The 19,872-nt window shown below is 40.8% G+C and overlaps 1 protein-coding gene and 1 pseudogene across 1 annotated transcript in view; both read right to left on the bottom strand.

Moving 5' to 3' along the window:
• LOC111143391 (zinc metallopeptidase STE24) overlaps positions 1-18,081 on the bottom strand; it is a 40,996-nt gene extending 22,915 nt beyond the window's left edge. Inside the window, exons 1-6 of the mRNA XM_022497095.1 lie at positions 17,796-18,081; positions 15,651-15,797; positions 7,825-7,911; positions 5,022-5,138; positions 4,119-4,271; positions 2,672-2,813 (exon numbers count right to left, since the gene is read on the bottom strand). Coding sequence (XP_022352803.1) covers positions 2,672-2,813; positions 4,119-4,271; positions 5,022-5,138; positions 7,825-7,911; positions 15,651-15,797; positions 17,796-17,918 — 769 coding nt within the window. The 5' untranslated portion in view covers positions 17,919-18,081. The remainder of the gene's footprint in view (positions 1-2,671; positions 2,814-4,118; positions 4,272-5,021; positions 5,139-7,824; positions 7,912-15,650; positions 15,798-17,795) is intronic.
• Positions 790-2,051, bottom strand: LOC111143611 (annotated as a pseudogene).
• Positions 18,082-19,872: the final 1,791 nt, after the last annotated feature.

The raw sequence follows: 19,872 nt of genomic DNA, 5'->3' as shown, positions 1-19,872 counted from the left end.
TCTAAGCCGCCTGATCTCTGCCCTGACCACAGCCACGGCCACAGCCTCCGAACAGCTCGCCGGCTGCCACTCTTGCCCTCCCACTATAATCTCTTCTCCAGAGAGCAACCCACAGTATTTAAAAACTACAAACCAGACCATGTCACTAAAACCTTCAATGGCTTTTCCCCCCTGAACTTAAAATAAGACCCAAGCTCTTCTCCTGATTCACCAAGGCCTATGTGGTCTGACTCCTGCCTGTGTCTCACACTTCGCGTCCTCACACCCTTCTGCTGTGCTGTAGCCACACTGGGCTTTCTTTTGTTTCCTGCCGACACAAAGCTCTAGAAGGTCTTCCCACTGATCTCAGCATGGATGGCTTCTTCCTTTAGGCGTCAGCTCAAATTCATTTGTTCAGAGAGCTCTTGCCTGATGACCCAATCTAAAGTTATCTATCTACTCAGTCAACCTTGATCACATCACACTAGTTTCGTTCTCTGCATAACACTTGCTGATAATTTTTTAGAACACAATATTGGTTTTTCACTACAATATCCCTATCAACTTACAGATCCATAATGTATGTTGTTATTATTAGTAATAACACTTAATCATTCAAAATATTTCTAAGCATTATTACTATTATTTTAAAAATTGCATTACAGACCAGTAAACTTATGTTTAGCAAAGGTAAGCTGCCAAAGTCACAACAGGTAACTTGTGATAAAACCGGGATGAAAGTCTATTGACCCCACAGCCTCACCTCTGAAATGCTACCTTCCACCTACTCAATTTTTTTTTTTAAAAGAAAAAACAAGCTCTGGCCAGTTTTACTAAAGAAAAAGCCTTGTATGACTCACTTTTCACCAGTCTGTCCTGGCACGCTTCTAATGATAGGAGAATCACTTCGAGCAATGAGAGGCAGGGTGCATACTCCACGGTACTCCCATTTTCTATGCCCAATTCAGTAGCACTACTGCCACTGTAGCGATGGACACCAGTTCTGGCCAACATGGCATAATATTCAATGTGAGGTTTCCTCAAGGCTGGCGGTTTCACTTGGCCATGTCTGATCGTTATCAGTCTGCTTGCACCCCAGCACATACTTTCCACTCTTCATATTGATTTGGAGCACAAAGATGAACTCCAGTGGCTTTTTTGTCTTCCTGCCTTAAGTGTGGGCTGGCCCCAAAAGATGGTCGGGGAGCGATGAATAAAAGGCTAAATCCTGATAGTCCATAAAGTACCAGCTCATGTTATAATTCTCCATAAAGCCTTCCCTATTTCATCTAAAACCACATGGCACTGACAGTAAATATTACACATTCTTATCAATTACCTCTATTGTGATATCATTAGCTGTCGTTTCATATTATCTGATTATCCCTTAAGTGATAAGCAACTTAGGTTGCCCCATCAGTAAAAGTCCCTAAAAGCCAGTCCTACTGTACTGATTGATATACTTCTAGTTTACTATTAACTAAGAGCAGTGACCTCAGGGCCTAAAAAGTAGTAGGAATTGTCATTCTACCATTTCTGCCAGAGATGTCCCAACTGTGCCATTAGCTGGGCTGTTACCTCAGAACCACTAGATGTCTGAGACTTCTATACTCTTCTAGTCACTGTTAATTCTTTCTTTCCCATTGTGGCCATCTCTATTCTCCCCAATCCCATGATTACTTCTCAGTTTCTACTCCTTCATCCAATACAGCTGTTTCTCTGGTGATTTTTTTTTTTTAAAGTTTAGAGAGGGGATGAGCAAACTATTGTTTGCAGGCCAAATCTACTCTTCCACTTATTTTTATAAATGAAGTTTTATTAGAACACAGCCATGCTCATTTGTTTATATATTATCTGTGACTGCTTCTGTACTCTAAAGGAAGGGTTGAACAGTTGTGACAGAGACAGACCATGTGGTCCACAAAGTCTAAAATATTTATTGACTAGTCCTTTACAGAAAATGTTTGCCAAACCACGGTTTAGGGGAAGCAAAACTGAAACCTGGGAGGTGAAGGGATTCATTAAAGATCCCACAGGTGCTAAGTGGCAGAGGCAGAACCAGTCTCACGCATTTACGTGGATTTTAATTTATGGATTCTGAAAGTCATGGTATCATACAACAGTTTTACTCTACATCTTTTTGGGCTTGAGACTTTAGTAGTCTTATGTAAGCTAACATATAGCTTAACTCTCAAAAGCAATTATCATAAAAGCCAAGCACCTGTTTTCAATTATCATAAAAGCAGAGAATAACTGATCTGAAGTCCAATGGTACTATATTTTCGGTAATGTGCAAGTGAAATCAGACACCTCCAGAACACTGGAAGTTTCGTTGGATGAGACAAAGCCAGTAACACTGGTTTTCTTTATAAGCCCCAAACTAGTGCTAAATGGAACTTGACTATGCAAAAGTCCAGCTCAATTACCTGAGGGAGCCAGGAAGGTAACGTAAGTTCATAAATCAGTCCAATATACAAGATATAAGAAGGAGTGAAGAAGGCCTTGGCCAAACAACACTGTAAAGCCAACCAAACACACCTGTAGGTAAGAGCAGGATTGGTATTAGGCTACCAATTTCTATCCCTGGAGTATGTCACCAATTCCTAGAAATCTGGCTTTTGAAAGCCCAAATATAAAACCCTAACAAATCAAATCACTTGAATAAAACTTCCTTACCCCCGGGTAGCCTTACCTTCAACAACATACACCTTAGTCAAAGGGAAGTCAATACTCTTTGCCATTACTTCAATTTCTTGTTTAAGCTTTCCCTCAGGCAGAGGTGTGAATTTGTCAAATAAAGGGGCAATATAATCAGCATAAATTGTGACAAGCACCTGAAAAATAAATGTCAGAACAACCTATGAATATGTTCTTAAAGAAAAACTGCTATTTATACAGATTATATTAAAACAACTATGTGATCCAGCGTTGAGAACATGGATCTTTTCTTATTTGCTCTGGTATTCCCAGCCCCAAATAATACCAGATAGCAAGTGCTCAAAATCTGTTTGTTAAATCAAATCAAAATGAGTAGTCTCTATGTGGTAATAACTCAAAAGTCAAATGGTCCATTCAAAACTATCTTGGGAATTTCTGACACTTCATAAGCCCATCATAACTTAGAATTCTGCCTTTGAAAGTAATCATGAGACCTGCAGTCTTTGCTAGAAAATAATTACTAGAGCTTGACTGTGTGCTGTTATTTGGTTGGTCTGCTAAAATTAATTACCTGCAGTGCACAACTATCCATTGTGTTTGAAGCAGCACTTCCTTAAGCATTTCTGGAGCATTTCCTCTGTTCTCTCTCCTCTTACTTCATTTGCCATATACAGATGTGTATAAATCCAACTAGCACCTGTTTTCAGAGCTCAATCCCACGAGTGGAAAGTGAAGCAGTGAGTATCACAGCAATTCAAACTAAAGTAAACCCCATGATCAGGAGCTGAAGAGCTAAGAGATGCTATTTTCTGGAGGCTGTGAACAGACCGTTTTCATTGTGTCGTAGTGTGTGTTGTGAAGTGGTTTACAATATGGTAGAGAGAAGAAGCAAAGATGTGAGGAAGGGAAGATGGGGAGTGAGGGGACAAGGGAGAGAGAAGGGAGAGAGGGAAGGAGAGAAAAGAGAGAGAGGAAGGAGGAGGAAGGGAGAAGGGAACAGAGAAGAAGGGGTAAAGAAGGGAGAAAGGAGGAGAGGAAAGGCAGGGGCAAGAGGGCAGAAAAAAATCAGGTAAGTTTATAGTTTCTTTTTCTCATCCCTCTTAAATCGAGTCTCTTCAGAACATCCACAATGTTTAGGCACGGGAGCTCAGTAAAGAGTCATTACATGATCAAACTCAGTCATCCATTCTAGTGACAACTCACAAATGCAGAGCCCAAAACTGCCTGACAACTGGACCATTAACAATAACTAACAACCAGCTTCTAGGATCTGAGTCAGCATAAGAAGAAGAAAATCTATGGTCAGAGTCAGCTCTCCTAGTTCTATACCCAAAAGCAGAAACCAAGAGGGAAATTTATATGACCACTTATTTATATTTCATTTGCTTCCTAAGAACTGTTCACATGCTAATGAAGATTAAATCAGCGTTATCTCGCCAAGGAAATTTTGTAAAAGAAAACAAAACAAATATTTTACTCACCAGAGAAACAACTAATGTGAATAGCCAGGCATATATAAAAAAATAGTCGCCCCCAATTTTAATAATGTAAAGTAGAAGTGAAGACACGGGCAATAAAATGCACTGAGTCACAATAAATTTCTTGACTGCATCTTTCATGAAGAATCCCAAAGTCTGAAAAAAGAAAAGATCACAAGAAACTGAGAAAAGAAAACATGAAAAATAAAGTGTATGCAATGGATACATTATTAAAGCAATTTGAAAAGTTAAAAGGTAGTGAGTCTATATAATATGACACTAGGGGTAGCCTAAGACCATAAGTAAATGTCTGTCAGAGTTGGGTTTTGGAGGGAAGAAGGAGAGGGAAATGGGTAAGCCTGGTGTTGGGTATTAAGGAGTGCATGAAGCACTGGGTGTGGTGAATGAACAATGATCTTGGAACACTTAAAAAAATAATAAAATTAAGATGTTAAAAAAAAAAAAGCAAGTGTCTGGCATTTTATAGTTCAAAATACACCATTTCAACGTTAGCAGAAAAACACTAGACTTTAGTACTAGAAGAGCTTATGGCAAGACTTCAAGCTATCATCTTTACCATATTTGCAGTTCCTTTTCCCTCAGTTAATTCTTGCTCCAAAATAGCAAATTATGGGGGCACCTGGGTTGCTCTTGATTTCAGCTCAGGTTATAATCTCAGGGTCGTGGGATGGAGTCCCAAGTCGGAATCTGCACTCAGTGATGGGTCTGCTTGGGATTCTCTCTCTCCCTCCCTCTTCCTCTGCCCCTCCCCCTGCTCTCTCAAATAAATAAATAAATCCTTAAAAAAATAAAATAGCAAATTATGTTTCAATTATTACCAGGAGAGGGAAAAATGCACAAAAAGTCTTTATGTTTAAAAGAGAACATATGCGTTCTCTAGTTTACCTGCTGATTGAAACCATGTTTTTCTTCTATCACAAAGGTATTATAAAGACTCCATGGCAAACCAGTCAATGCACTGAAAAGTGTAGCCAACAGGAGAAACACCAAGGACTGAGTGATCTAAACACAGGAAGAAATAAATGGCAGTTTTTATAGTGTAATACTAATTCATTCTTCAAATGAATAATTAGTGAACAAATGAAAAATACATCTCAAGCCATGTGCTTGATTCTATGGATAATACAAGGTCTGACAACATCATCTCTACTCTCCAAGTTGACTTGCGAGAGAAGGAAGCAATAAACCAATGTCTCTTTTATTACACAGGCACTATGTGAAAGTTACCTAAAGCTACACAGACAAAGAACTAAAAAATGAGAGACAATCACATACACTGGTGAATTCAAGCAAGGCTTATTAGGCTAAGAAGACTCGGGATGCCACTGTGAAGAAAGGGGTAAATTAATGAGACAGGAGAGACAAGGAAAGGAGGAGAAATGTGTTCCAATTTGCGAAATAAGCACCCTATAAAAGGAAGAGGACATGATGACAGGCTTTGGGACAAGGCTGGGATAAGGCAGAAAAATTTATCCCAGAGCATCAAAAAAAGGCTGGACTGGGGTGGGTGGGGTGGGGTGTCCTAAAGTTTTCACAAGAAGCCAAAGACCAATAGAGAAAATTACCGTCAAGAACTACTTCAAGTGCCTTCATGATACATCCTCAGGAAATCAAAAGCCAAGAACTGCCTCATTTCTCTTTCTAAACTTTTCCTAGAATAGTAGAGGAAATGGGATACTTAGTATGAAGGGAGCTGGGGGAGGGAGAAAGAGGGATGAGGTAAACAGAATCCTTGCTCTCTCCCTCTCACCAGATGGTGTAAAATGGAATTCTTTTAAGGTAAATGTGAGTATACTACACACCACCAAAACACATTTGATTTGGTAACAAAGATGCAGCAAATGTAAGTTTCTAACCAGAGGAAGAAAGGAGAGGGGATGAGAAAGGATGATTTGTCTGGCTATAACATGCAGGGTAGTTCATTTCAGCACTGTTCCCAAACAGGAAATGGGGAAAAAAATTTAAAAAGAGATTCTAGGACCTTCCTCAAAACTACTGAATCAGAATTCCATCCTCCAAAAATGCAATCATTATGACTTTGTGAATACTTGTTTTCTCACATAACATTTCATAAAAATTTTCCATATCAATATATATAGTTATTTCTTCCTTATTAACAGCTCTAGAGTATTCCATTGTGTAAGTGGACACCTAGGCTACTTCCATGACAGCAGTCATTCTAATGCTACACTGAACACTTTATACATGTGTCTGTGCATTAATTCTTCATGAATTCAAAAAAGTTAAATATCTGGTATCAAACTTTTTGAAGGCACTGGTGACACAGCAGTAAAGAAAATATATAGGGTCCCTGTCCCCTTAGAGCTTAAAATTCTTAATAAAAAATAAATAAACAAGGCATTTACGTATAAATTTAAAAAATAAGGTAACTGCAGAGAGTGTTGAGTACTTTTATATAGAAAATAACGTGATGTGTGTCACTGAAGAGTGACAGCAGAACTGTTACTCTAGATGGAGTGGTCAGGGAGGGCCCCTCTGAGAAAGAGACATTTAAGAAGAGAAATGCATAAGGAGTCAGTCATGATGTTTACATGAAACCACCTTAAATAATTTCTGAAACAATGGGGTGCCTGGCTGGCTCTATCAGTAGAACATCTGACTCCTGATCTCAGGGTTGTGAGTACGAGTCCCACACTGGGGGTAGAGATTACTTTAAAAAAATAAAATCTTTACAAATTTCTGAAACAGGGCAGAGAATATGTAAGTCAACCACAATGCCACATAGAACAGACCAGGACAAGAATCAATGAAGATACAGAGATATCCCAGGAAGAAGAGGACTTCAAAGGATTTGGCTGCTTTAGAAAAAGGTATATGGAAACGGGACACAGGATGAGTTGAATTAAACCCAAGATACCTTATACATGTAGAAAAGAGCCATCGTTTAAAGTAAATAATCAGGAAAGAAGGAAGAGACTTGGCAATTTCCAAGAAAAAGTCGGGAGACAGTGTCTTATCATCCACCACGGGTGGGGAGTCTCACACTTAATGCTTTGCCCAGTAAATGGAGCTTCTGTAAGACTGGGTAGTCACCTCAACCGGCTCCATGGAAATTCTGAAGTTACACTCTCTGTCCTTGTATGAAGTTATCTCTAAGTGATTATGGTACAGAGTATCTGCTTAGTGGGTTCAACAAAATTCAGGCTTCTCCTTTCACTGCAAGGAGCTGCCCCTGAGAAATGGCTACCTAACCGGGGACCACCATTTCCCAGTTCTCCTCCATCTGAGACTAAATGACTGGTTCGCCAACAAAATATGAATGCAAAGGATACTTCAGAGACAAGGGAGTTAAGAAGAGGATGTACTTTCCCCACCCCCTCATTCTATCTGCCTGCTGGATGCAGAGAACTGTGGGGCACTCAAGGGACTGCAGGGCTATAAGATGAAAAGAGACCAGGTCCCTGGCTTCCCACGTAGAAGAATGTCACCTGCTGACCAAAAAATACTCACACTAGGCTATTATGTGATTGAGAAATAAACTATTGTGATAAGCCACTGGAATTCTGGAGTTTGCTACAATAAGCAGCATTATCCTAACAGAGTATGTGTGGACACAGACTGTACAAACAGAGAAGCAAGCCTAAAGTCAGAGCCAAAACATTAACTTTCACATAAAGCTGGCCAAGCAAAAAGACTCTAAAAAAATATATGCTAATGAATCACATACCTCATATTCTGGTCCAAAGCCAGCATAGCCACAGAACCGTCCAGAAAGTCTCCAGAGATAAGGAATTCCTCCAAAAAGAAGAATAAGCTATAAAACAAGACATACTTTGGTTACACTTGAACAGAATAGAAACTATGAGATGAGAGCATTTTATAAAGAAAATAAGGACAAAATAATTACCTCTACAGAAAAAAAGAGATCTATCTTATTTAGGATAAACTATGCATTTAGATGAATACAAACCAACAGAGATACTACGTTTAGACCTGTAATGATTTTTGCCTGTACATTTTATTTTATTTTTTTAAAGACTTATTTATAGGGGCATCTAGGTGGCTGAGTCATTAAGCGTCTGCCTTCGGCTCAGGTCATGATCTCAAGGTTCTGGGATCAAGCCCCAAGTCTAGCTCCCTGCTCAGTGGGGAGCCTGTTTCTCCCTCTCCCTCTACCCCGCTTGTATTCCTTCTCTCACAGTCTCTCTCTCTCTTTCTCTCTGTGTCAAATAATAAATAAAATCTTTGAAAAAAAAATAAGATTTATTTATTTATTTGAGAGAGAGAGCATGAGTGTGTGGGGGGTGGGGTGCAGAGGAAGAGAAAGAATCTCAAGCAGACTCCCCACTGAGCATGGAGCCGGACCTCATGACCCTGAGATCATGACCTGAGCCGAAACCAACAGTCAGACACCCAACCAACTGTGCCACCCAGGTGCCTCTTGCCTGTACATTTTATATGGATAAATTATGGCATGTGAATTATATCTCTATAAAGCTGCAAGAAAAAAAAAAAAAAAACTTGCCAAAGACCACAACAAAGGCCTTCTGAATGAGGAAAGAGGCTTAGAGAAAAGGTAAGCAATTTTTCCAGAATGCCATACCTGATGAGTAACATAAATGGGATGTGAACCAATCTATGTGGCTACCTAAGTGGCTTTTCCTTGAAAGGAAATAGTCCCCATCAATCAGGACAAAGTATTCATATCAGTGTAAGTGGACACTCAGGTCCACTTACCAAACTGAGAGACAGAAAGGGGTATCTGTGCTTTCCCCAGGTAATGAAAAGTGAATCCTGAGGTAGGAATCAGGAATTCATAGGAGGAGACCCCCTTTCTGGCACCACCCTTTGTCTTGGGCAGATAAAGTGAATAAAGACATCCACCAAATCACCATGTCATTCGGGGCGCCTGGGTGGCTCAGTGGGTTAAAGCCTCTGCCTTTGGCTCAGGTCATGATTCCAGGGTCCTGGGATTGAGCCCTGCATTGGGCTCTCTGCTCAGTGGGGAGCCTGCTTCCTCCTCTCTCTCTCTCTGCCTGCCTCTCTGCCTACTTGTGATCTCTCTGTCAAGTAAATGAATAAAATCTTTAAAAAAAAAAATCACTTCTAATGAGTGAGCTGGTCTTAAAATTTGAAGAGAATACATGCTTATAAAATAAAACTTCCCCCAACAGATATTAAATTTATGGAACTCAAAAGGAATCAATTTATTCTTCCTTTCTGTGGAACACAATGATCAATCACACTCCTTGGTTAGAAGCACAGTTTTCTCACTGGTTCACACATGGTTCCTTGTGGTTTTTGAGGAGTTCTGGCACTTATTATATATCTCATGGGTAGGCGTCCAATGTACTTTCCATTTTTATGTATGTATCCATAAATACTATGGTGGTTTATATATGCTTTTTAAGACTATATATAAATGACATCATATTGTATTTATCATTCTACAACTTGCTTTTTATACTCTACAAATTTTTAGATCCAGGCATGGTGATCTGTAACTTTATTCAGTATATATACATTTTTTGTTTGTTTGTTTGTTTGTTTGACAGAGAGAGACAGAGCGAGAGAGGGAACATAAGCAGGAGGAGGAGAGAGAGAAGCAGGGTTCCCGCAGGGCAGGGAGCCTGATGCGGGGCTCGATCCCACATGACCTGAGCCGAAGGCAGACACTTAACAACTAAACCACCCAGGCGCCCCCTTTATTCAGTATATTATCAGCCTGTTCTTTCTCTACGGTGTTTATACCAAATTACACTCTCATCAGCAATACCTGATGGTTCCTGTTCCCCATAATCTCAAACATCTTTTAGATGTTTTCCTGTATGCTGGCTTGGTTTAATACCATGTCTTAAATATGGTCTCTGAGAAGCAGCAGCAGCAGCATCTGGGAATGCGTCAGAAATGCAAATACTCAGGCTCCACCCCAGAACCACCGAATAAGAAAATGAAGTGGAGCCCAGCAGTCTCTAGGTAAAATGATGTACACCGAAGTCTGAAAATCATTGGTTTAGTAAATTCCTGTCTTAAAGGCTTCCTTAACCCTATGTCCAGCTGTTTCCACTTTTCTTCACCCAACTCAATCTCGGATGTAAACCCTGTTTTCCCAAAAGACATGCTTTGGCATCACTGTATGGTATAAGCTCCACCTGTTGAACTAATTGACTTGAGATGACACTTCTTTCATCCTATTCTCAAAACTAATAAATAATGCAAAATTAAGGATTTATAAATCTCCCGGTGAAAGGTTGAAACACCTATTATTAAAAGTCCAGCTTTTAAGTATGCATCAAGGGTAACTTTAATATGAACTGTGCGTGCATCTATGAATGCTTTTGGAAACTGCTATTGCAAGCCTTGTTCAGTATGCTTTGGGGAATGAAATATAAAGCCCAGTGAACAGTAAACTTTCTTTCTATTGATAATCTCACTGAGCATGCTGCTGGGGCTGTCTCAGAACAGAACTAATGAACCCAACAAAAACAAGTCCAGTACCTTTTAAATACACGAGTTCACTAGTCTTAAAAAGTAGGCATGGCATACAGTCATCTCTACTTTCTAGAAGAGACAACTGAAACTCAGGGAGGTTAAAGTCACTGCTATGTACTGAGTACTGTACTAACTGCTTCATTTACATTGTCTCACTCATCTAGTCCTTGCCACAAATCATGTGAGACATGGTTTAAGATGGATCAACTTTTCATCTTTTTTTTTTTTTTTTAAGATTTTATTTGACAGAGAAAGAGCACAAGCGGGGAACAGCAGAGGGACAGGGGGAAGCAGGCTCCCCACTGAACAAGGAGCCCAATGTGGGGTTCAATCCCAGGACCCTGGGATCATGAATAGAGCCAAAAGCAGACGCTTAACAGACTGAGCCACCCAGGTGCCCCTCACCTTCTCATGTTAAAGAGGGAAAAAATGAATTTCAAAAAGTCTAAGGTGCTCACTCAAAAATATGCAGAATTTGGAGAAGCAACAATTTGAACTTTTCTACACTGCTCTCCTTGACTGCCCAGCCATTCCACTTCCTGACGGGTCTTCACCGACATCTGTGAGGTATCAGGAAAAGTCTATCTCAGAAAGGCTGGCCATCCTTTCTGTGGGTGCTCTGTCACATTTATGTGAACAGCAGCACCTGTAATTGGTCACAGAAGGCCTCTGCTTATATTCTCTCAGGTAGAAAAAAGGAGGCAAAAAAAAAAAAAGTCTAAATTAATCTTTGCACTTGTTCTTTGTGACCAAAAGATAAAAACCTATTAATTTTAATCAATACAAAACAGGAATTAATGAACCTCCTTTCAAACAGAACAGGATTTCAAAGTAACACAAAATGCTTCCTGTCAAATGACAAATATAGCTATGAATTCCCCAAGAATAAATGTAGCACATTTAGGATGTGGTCCCTGGAGTTTTAATAGTTTCTCCAGGGCACCTGAGTGGCTCAGTCGGTTAAGCATCCAACTCTTGGTTTCAGCTCAGCTCATGATCTCAGAGTTGTGGGCTCAGCAGGGAGTCAGCTTGAGGATTCTCTCCCTCTCTCTCTGCCCCTCCCACAGCTCTCTCTCTAAAATAAATGAATTTTAAAAGAAGAATGGTTTCTTCAATGTAATTTTAAAGACTCAGAAGAGCAAAGTTTAAAAACCAGTTCTCCCACTTATTAATGTCACTTGGCCAGTAAATGGACCAGCCATTTAATTTCTGAGTCTCTGCTTTCTCGTCCATAAAAAGGGACTAACAATGCCTACACTTTCTACCTCCAAGCACTCTTGTAATATCAAACAAAATGATAAATATAAAAACAATATATGAAGTGAAAATCACTACTACCCATACGATGGCGATGATGGTGACAATTACTGTCCCCAGCTTTAGCCCAGTGCTAAACCAGTACTGCTTCTGGTTTGAGCCACAGAACGCTATGAAGCTCTCATTCTATATGTGTTCTCCCTGCTTCTGTCCTCTCTTAGGACAAACTAAGTCATCCCCATGCTCACCAACCAAGCCATTGCCCATCTTTCCTGGAACTGTTTACTAGTGACAACCAAGGAGACTGACAAAATATTTTGTCTTTTTTTCTTATAATGAACCTGTGAGGGGTAAGACAAAGAATTTCACAGAATCAAACATTAGTGAAGAAAGAGGATGATGTCTAAATTCATCACATCTACTTCCATGTCTCTCCAAAGGCTGATTATCTACTTGGACCCTAACAGAAGAAATGCTTCAGATAAATTAACCGAAGCCAAATATAATCCACAATAAAGCTACCTTTCCTGGTTTGGTTGGAAAACAACAGGCTTCAATAACAATCTTTCAATGTCTCAGTAACTAAACCAGGCTTGTACTAGTAAAAATATAATTAAAAAATCAATATTGGGGGAAAAAATCAACACTGAAAAGATTAATTACTAGCAATTGCTATGTATGCCAAAAACCAAAGCAATATTTTTAGATCATTTACTAATTTTCCTAAAATACCAAGATTCAACTCTACTTAACTCTTTGCAACTTTTCATCACCCTGAGGAAATGGGAAAGTCTTCTAATATTTGGTCCTAACCATACTAGTTCATAACTGTCAGAAAATTTTGTAACTAGCTAGATAATACTTTCATCATTTAACAAAGCCATGAACAGCTGGTTTCTTCTCTTTAACTGATGAAACAGTCGTGATAGCCGATCTCATTTATTTTCAATAGGAATCTTTCTCTTAGTGCTACTTGGAGATCTAAGAGAGTTCTGGAGGAAAGGTGATGATAATCATGATCCTAATGACAAAAATAATAATACCCAACATTTACAGACCACTTAACAATGATCAGGCACTGTTTTAATCATCTTACATATATTAACTCATTTAATCCTCTCAACAACACTGTGAATGAGGAGTTATTACCACACAATTTTTTTTTAAGATTTTATTTATTTATTTGTCAGAGAGAGAGAGAGAGAGAGCAGAAGCAGGGGGGAGTGGCAGGCAGAGGGAGAGTCAGGCTTCCTGCCAAGCAAGGAACCTGACGCAAGGACGTTGGAATCATGACCTGAGCTGAAGGCAGACCACCCAGGGGCCCCATGACCACACAAATTTAACAGATGAGAAAACTGAGGCACAGAAGTGGTGACTTGCTTGAGGTCCCATAGCTGGTGCGATAGAACTGAGATTCAAACTCAAGCCACCTGAATTTGGAGTCTGCTCTTAACCTCTGCACCATGTGCTTTCAATTATTCTTAGAGGTGGAAAACCAAGAACTGGCTTTTGGGAATGGAAAAAAATCTTACTCATTTTATTCATAAAGCACAAATACACATACATATAGCTCAGAAACAGATACACAATATATCTGTGTTATCAAAATTTCTTGGAGGGATGATTAAGAAAAAAATGTCCTAGGGTACCTGGCTGGCTCAGCTGGTAGAAAGAATCCAACCCTCAATCTCAGGGTCGTGAGTTTGTTAAGTCCGTGTTGGGCATGGAGCCTACTTAAAGAAAAAAAAAAGTCTAAAAATATACAGGGCCAGGGGCCAGAGTTGATCATGAAAAAAACCCCGAGAACACTGCTCTACACTACAGAGCTTTTCTTCTTTTAGCATGGGGTAAGACCGGGTCTGTTTTACTAAGTAAAAATGAACGGTCACTTGTTTCACTCAATAAATATGGATTATATGCTTATTTTCTGCCAGACACTAGGTACCAAAAGATTACAAAACCTTAAAGCATCCTTTCTTTAAGGAACTCCCAGCCTGTCAACTGAACAGGAAAATTCAATACAATGTGGTAAGTACTCTGATAGGAATAATAATAGGATGCTATCTTATTCAGTCTTGAGGGACAGGGGAAGTTTCAAACGGTTTCTTAGAAGAGATACATCTCAGCTGGAACCTAATGGGAAGAGCGGGGATTAATCAGCTTCTAGTGAGAGTGGACTTAAAGATGCTGGAAGATACCAGCATGTGAAAAGACTTAAAGTCACAGGAAACCAAGCTGGGTTTGAGATGGACAAAATAAAAAGATGAAGCTGAAGTAAGCAATGGCCAGGTCAAAAAGGACCTCAAAAATCCATACGAAGAAATATGGGCTTCACCCTGAAGGAAACAGTGATAGGTTTAATATAAGAGAATAAGATGATCAGAAAACTGTGCTTCAGAATTCCTTTGGCTGATATGTGGAGGACAGTTAAGAGTTAAGACAGAGGCAGGAAGGGTCGCCCTTCTCAACGGGGAGTTGGCTTCTCCCTCTCCCTCTGCCCCCCAGCCCCCTTGTGCTTATGCACACTCTCTCTCTCAAATAAATAAAAATCTTTAAAAAAAAAATTGCTTAAAAAAAAGACAGAGGCAGGAAGGGGATGCCTGGATGGCTCAGTCAGTTAAGTGTCTGCCTTTGGCTCAGGTCCCGATCCTGGGGTCCTGGGATGGAGCCCTGGGTCAAACTCCCTGCTCAGCGGGAAGTATGCCGCTCCCCCTGCTTGTGCTCTCTCTCTCTCAAATAAATAAATAAAATCTTAAAAAAAAAAAAGAAAAAGAAAGAAAAGAAAGAAACTATTCTGATAGGCTCAGTTGGTGATCAAGTGACACTTGATCTTGAGGTAGTGAGTTTGAGCCCCATGATGGGTGAAGAGCTTACCTAAACAAATAAATATTTATTTAAAAAGAGAGAAACAGGAGGAAGGGCTGCTACTTTAAAAAAAGAGAAAAATAAAAAAGGGTGAGCCAGTTAAGCACCTGCCTTTGGCTTGGATTATGATCCCAGGATCCTGAGATCAAGCCCTGCACTGGGCTCCTTGCTCAGCAGGTAGCCTGCTTCTCCCTCTCCCTCTGCCTCTCTCTCTCAAATAAATAAAGTGAATCTTAGAGGGGAAAAAAAAAAAAGGCAGCAGGAAGACAAGGAGGGACTGCTACAAGAATAACTTAACAAGGGATGCCTGGGTGGCTCAGCTTTTTGAGAAACTACCTTCTGCTCAGGTCATGATCCTGGAGCACCAGGATTGAGTGCCTCTCCCTCGGCTGCTCCCCCTGCTTGTGCTCTCTGTCAAATAAATGAATAAAATCTTAAAAAAAAGAAAAAGGATAACTTAATATCAGGTCGTTTTTCACGCCTGACCTATGACAGTTATCACACACCAGTTTTCAGCTCCCTTACAATTACGTTTCAGCCTCTTTTGCTCTACACCCATTACTATTGATAACAAAGATTAAGAAAGCATTCTGGGGGGCACCTGGGTGGCTCAGTGGGTTAAGCCACTGCCTTCGGCTCGGGTCATGATCTCGGGGTCCTGGGATCGAGCCCCACGTCGGGCTCTCTGCTCAGCCGGGAGCCTGCTTTCCCCTCTCTCTCTGCCTGCCTCTCTGCCTACTTGTGATCTCTCTCTCTGTCACATTAAAAAAAAAAATTTAAAAAAAAATTTAAAAAAAGATTAAAAAAAAAAAAAGAAAGCATTCTGGGATTTGTAGGTACAGTACCCTCTTTTGTGTCACAAAAATACAAGATGAAAACAAACATTACAAAGTATTAAACAATACGACAGATTGTCTCTCTAAGAAGTAAATTACTCACAGTGCCTTCAATCTCTGAATAGAGTCCTGACCAGAAGCTGAAAGTACTTTTATCCAGCTGATACAGTCGGGATTTCTCAAAGGTTTCTGAATCCATGATCTGTCCTAACTCCGGTGGTACATGAGTTGTTGTTTTGTATATCCGTCTCTGAAATATTTTGAAGAAAACACTCTGAGACAGTCAAATCAACTCATTTTTTATTACAGCAGTCATTTATGATCAAATACTGAGTGGTTTATAGCATTTATTGTCACTGAAACCTACTGAATTTGCTCTATATACACAAAAATATTTCATTTAATCAAGTGCACTGACAACTAAAACAACTGATTCAGGAAAGTAAAAACAGAATGAGAAGTTGAGGCTAGCTGACTAGGTAAAATTAAAATCAGGGTTGTCATTACACTTCAGTATGCATATGTGAACCAGAACGGTACAGGGCAAAGGGTTCCACTCACTCCAAGCAAAACATACCTCCTATATAATTTAGAAAACAAATTCATGGAAAGGAGAAGGAAGCAAATATGCCAGCCATTAAGTATTAACAGATATTGTAACTAGTTATTAAACATGGTCCTAGAAACAAAATTAAGGGAAATTTGAGGAATGACAAATAGAAACAGACCAGCTCTTCAAGAAAGACAAACTTTGTAATTACACCAAATTCTAGACAGTAATTTCAGCCCATGGGACATAATACAGGACACAGAAACTAAGCAATATAATGGCTAGCATCTCCCGCAATGGTTTCATGACACATGGCTTCTCTATATATTATTGGGCACTTTTACCAAACCCTCAATAAAAGGGATTACATTAAAGCATAACAGAGTAAAGGAGACATTAATGAAAAGTAGTTACTGTAATTGGGCTTATCATTAACGTAAGACAGAAGTTCAATAACCCATCCCCAATTCCGACAGTATATACGTGTGTTTACTTTACGCAAAGGATCTTCTTAGGCCCTCAAGATTCTGGACTAATGAATTAGCCAATTGTATCTGTGTCAGAGAATCTAGTGCTATACTCTTGGGCGAGGGGCACCTGGCTGGCTCAGCTGGCAGAGCATGTGACTCTTGATCCTGGGGTCCTGAGTTCCATCCTGATGTTGGGCAGAGATCAATTTTAAAAAGACAGACAAAATGACTCAAAATACTATCTAAAAATAAATAAATAAAGATTCTGGCCTAAAAGAAGAGATCAAGATACAGCTCTTGATGAAGAACTAAAAATTTCAATTTAAAGACTCACACAGAATGTAATCCGAGAAGAAATTTGCAGAGGAAAATGGCTGTAATGCTCAAGAAAAAAAGAGTTCCAGAAGTTAAAAAGAGAAAGGCTCTCATAAAATAACCATCACGGTTGACACAATTCAATGACAACACAGAAGAGTGTAGATAAAGGACATCAGCAGTGAGAGATTGCAATAAAACAAACAAACTTAAAATCTCATTTAGAAGTTCAGATCTCTAATCCAGCGAGCAGCTCATTATGATTATCTCCAGAAAATTATTAAGTAACATTCACTTCCTGCTTTACAGTTCTAATCGCTTAAACAATGATAAAGACGTTTTAAGTAAAACAAGAAAACACTGCTCTTTGGGCAAAACAACATACTGTATCCTTTTTTTTTCTTTTTCTTTCTTTCTTTTTTTTTTTTTAAAGAAAAAAAGTTCCGGAAAGGCTGTGAAATCTTTATATTTTCAGAAAATGGTTTCCTAACCCCGTGGTTGAGCATGGTTACACGAATGTCATGGGGAAGTTGTGATTCTAAAAATTTTGCCTCTTCCTTTTGAAGGCACATGGGTCGCTGCCAAAGTTAAAGAAGGTTAAGTCCGGGCCCGAGGGCCCTAAGAAAGCTGTGGGCCAGGCACAGCCCAAGTCTGAGGGCGTCAGTCCTGCCTTCCCTTTCATCGGGCCCTAGGCGGCCTGGGTCCCAGGATCACGTTGAGGAAAACCTCCCAGAGGCACAAGATACCCTCAAGGCCAAGCCTGCCTTCGGGCCAAGTCAGGAGGCCTCGCAGGGACCCACGGGGTCGAAGCGGGTGCTGGGGCCGCAGCAATCCCCCAAGGACCTGGGGTCGAGATCGACGCTGGCCCGGGCTGCCCAGGTGTCGGGGTCTGGTGGGCCCTGTCTAGGCTCACCTGCCGCTGTGCTAGGAAGCTTTCCCAAAGATACACTGTCCAGGAGAAGAGCAGCACGGCCCCGAAGATACGCTTCTCAGCCGGCATCTCCCACATCGCGTCCAGCGACGCCCACATCCCCATGGCCACCCGGTTCCGCCGGCTCCTTCAGCGTGCACCAGTGCCACACCGTCACCAGTCCCCTCAGAGCGTCCCCACAGTGCCACAGAGATATCCGTCCCTTCCGAGCGCCCCTACACCGACACCCGCCTCCATCCCACCCCCTCCGCGCACCCCGCAGTGTTACACCAACACCCTTCCCCGTGGCGACGCCCCCAGGGCCTCCTACTTTCTGCCGGAAAAGGACAATCGCACCTTCCCCACTTCCGGCCCGAGGCCGGCCGGAGTCCTTGTGCCGAGTTCCGGCCTCAGCCAGTCCCGGCTCGGCGGCGTGCTGCGATCGCGCTGAGCTGCGTTACACCAGCTTTCTTCCCCTGCCCTCCCCTGCACTCCCTGTGCCCGCCGAGGGGGTTCCGCCCTTCTTCCTGGGGCCGGCAGGGCGGTGGAGCTTTCGCTTTCTCCCGGGCGGCAGGCGCATACTTCGGGCGGGAGCTCGCCCTGGCTTAGCCCGCCAAGGCGAGCCCGCTGGTAGTCCGGACTCGGCGGGGGCTGACACAGACTGGGCCGCCGCTCCGGCCCTGACGCGGCCGGAAAGCACGATCCGTGCCCACGCCCGGGAGACCTGAGGGCCAAAGGGATACCTAACGGCGGGAGTAGGGACTAAAAGGGCAGGATTTTGGACCCCACCGGGGTGTTTCGAGTGCAGGCCTGTTGGAGAGTGCGCGGTAGTGATCAGATGTTCGTTTAAAGGCGTCGCCTTTGCTCCCCCCCAACCCCAGGTGAAGGTGGGGGTGGCATTTTGCCTGAGAGTGTGTTCTGGAGCAAACCAGGAAAACATAGGTTAAAAACACCTAAACTGAAAGGGCCTTGCTTTCTCTAAGGACAAACTCATGTTAAAGCCCAGGGCCCTGTTTATCTTGGAATTTGAAAAGTGAAATGGGGTGACGGGAACACCTGTTAACACATTTATTTGACTTGAAAAGGGAAAAATTTTCTCACCAAAGAAAAGTCTAATTTGGTTAATTGGTTTGTCGAAGAGACTGGCGTTGCTAATTTGCATAATTATTATTTGCAATAAATTGAGCTAAATCTGCAGCTGCAACTAAAATATATTTAAATTACAGTAATATTGTAATGCTAAAGATGGTTGAAATTAACATGTCCAACTTCCCGACTCTTCCTAAATGCCTCTAAGAGAAAGTAATCAGTATAATTAAAAATCACTTGAAAAGTGAAGGACTCTAATGACAGGATAACATTATTTTTCTAGACAGATTGTTTCCGTTTTGGTTTTTGGTTTTTTGCCTTCAACAGAATTAGTAGTAGACCTAATTGACCTGTCAGCGAAGGAAGGAGAGCTATTTGACTTTTGGCTTACCACTCAGAAGGAAACCAAAGAATTGATTGTCATTTCTATAACAAAATTACCAGCATTCCCATTTACTTATGTGAGTAGTATTTCTTGGCACTGTGTCTATGGAAAGAGAAAACTGAAACTGAACCCTGTTAATCTAACCATAAGATATAGTCATTTAGATACATTCATTAATTGGTGGGGAAGCCCCATCCATCTCACTGAGAGAGCATTTCCAGTAGAACTTTACCTTTTATATTTGTGTATTATCAAAACTTATAATTGTGCCATTTTGAGCAGCTGTATATCTAAGATACTAGTAATGACTACTCAATTCGCAAGAATTCTGATACTCAGAGCTATACAATGATAGGAAAAATTTTTAAATTCCCTTAATACATATTTTTATCACAAATAAGTAATCAATAAAAGGTCTTTGAAACATAAAAATTATTACCTTTGGATAACATGGGGGAGTAGAAAATAAATATAATTTAGAGATGATGAAAGAATGATACAAAATTACCAAATGTTAAAGAGTTCATTTGTGTAATTTTAAATGGATGCTGATGGTCATTGTTATGTAGAGTCTGTTGCCTACATTATAAAAAGTGATTTAAAAGT

Source organism: Enhydra lutris, unplaced genomic scaffold (assembly GCF_002288905.1).
Source record: "Enhydra lutris kenyoni isolate GAN:26980312 unplaced genomic scaffold, ASM228890v2 scaffoldscaffold9, whole genome shotgun sequence".
In the NCBI taxonomy this organism is placed as follows: Eukaryota; Metazoa; Chordata; class Mammalia; order Carnivora; family Mustelidae; genus Enhydra; species Enhydra lutris.
Note: the sequence above shows the minus strand (reverse complement) of the source record. Positions and strands in the feature narration are given on the sequence as shown.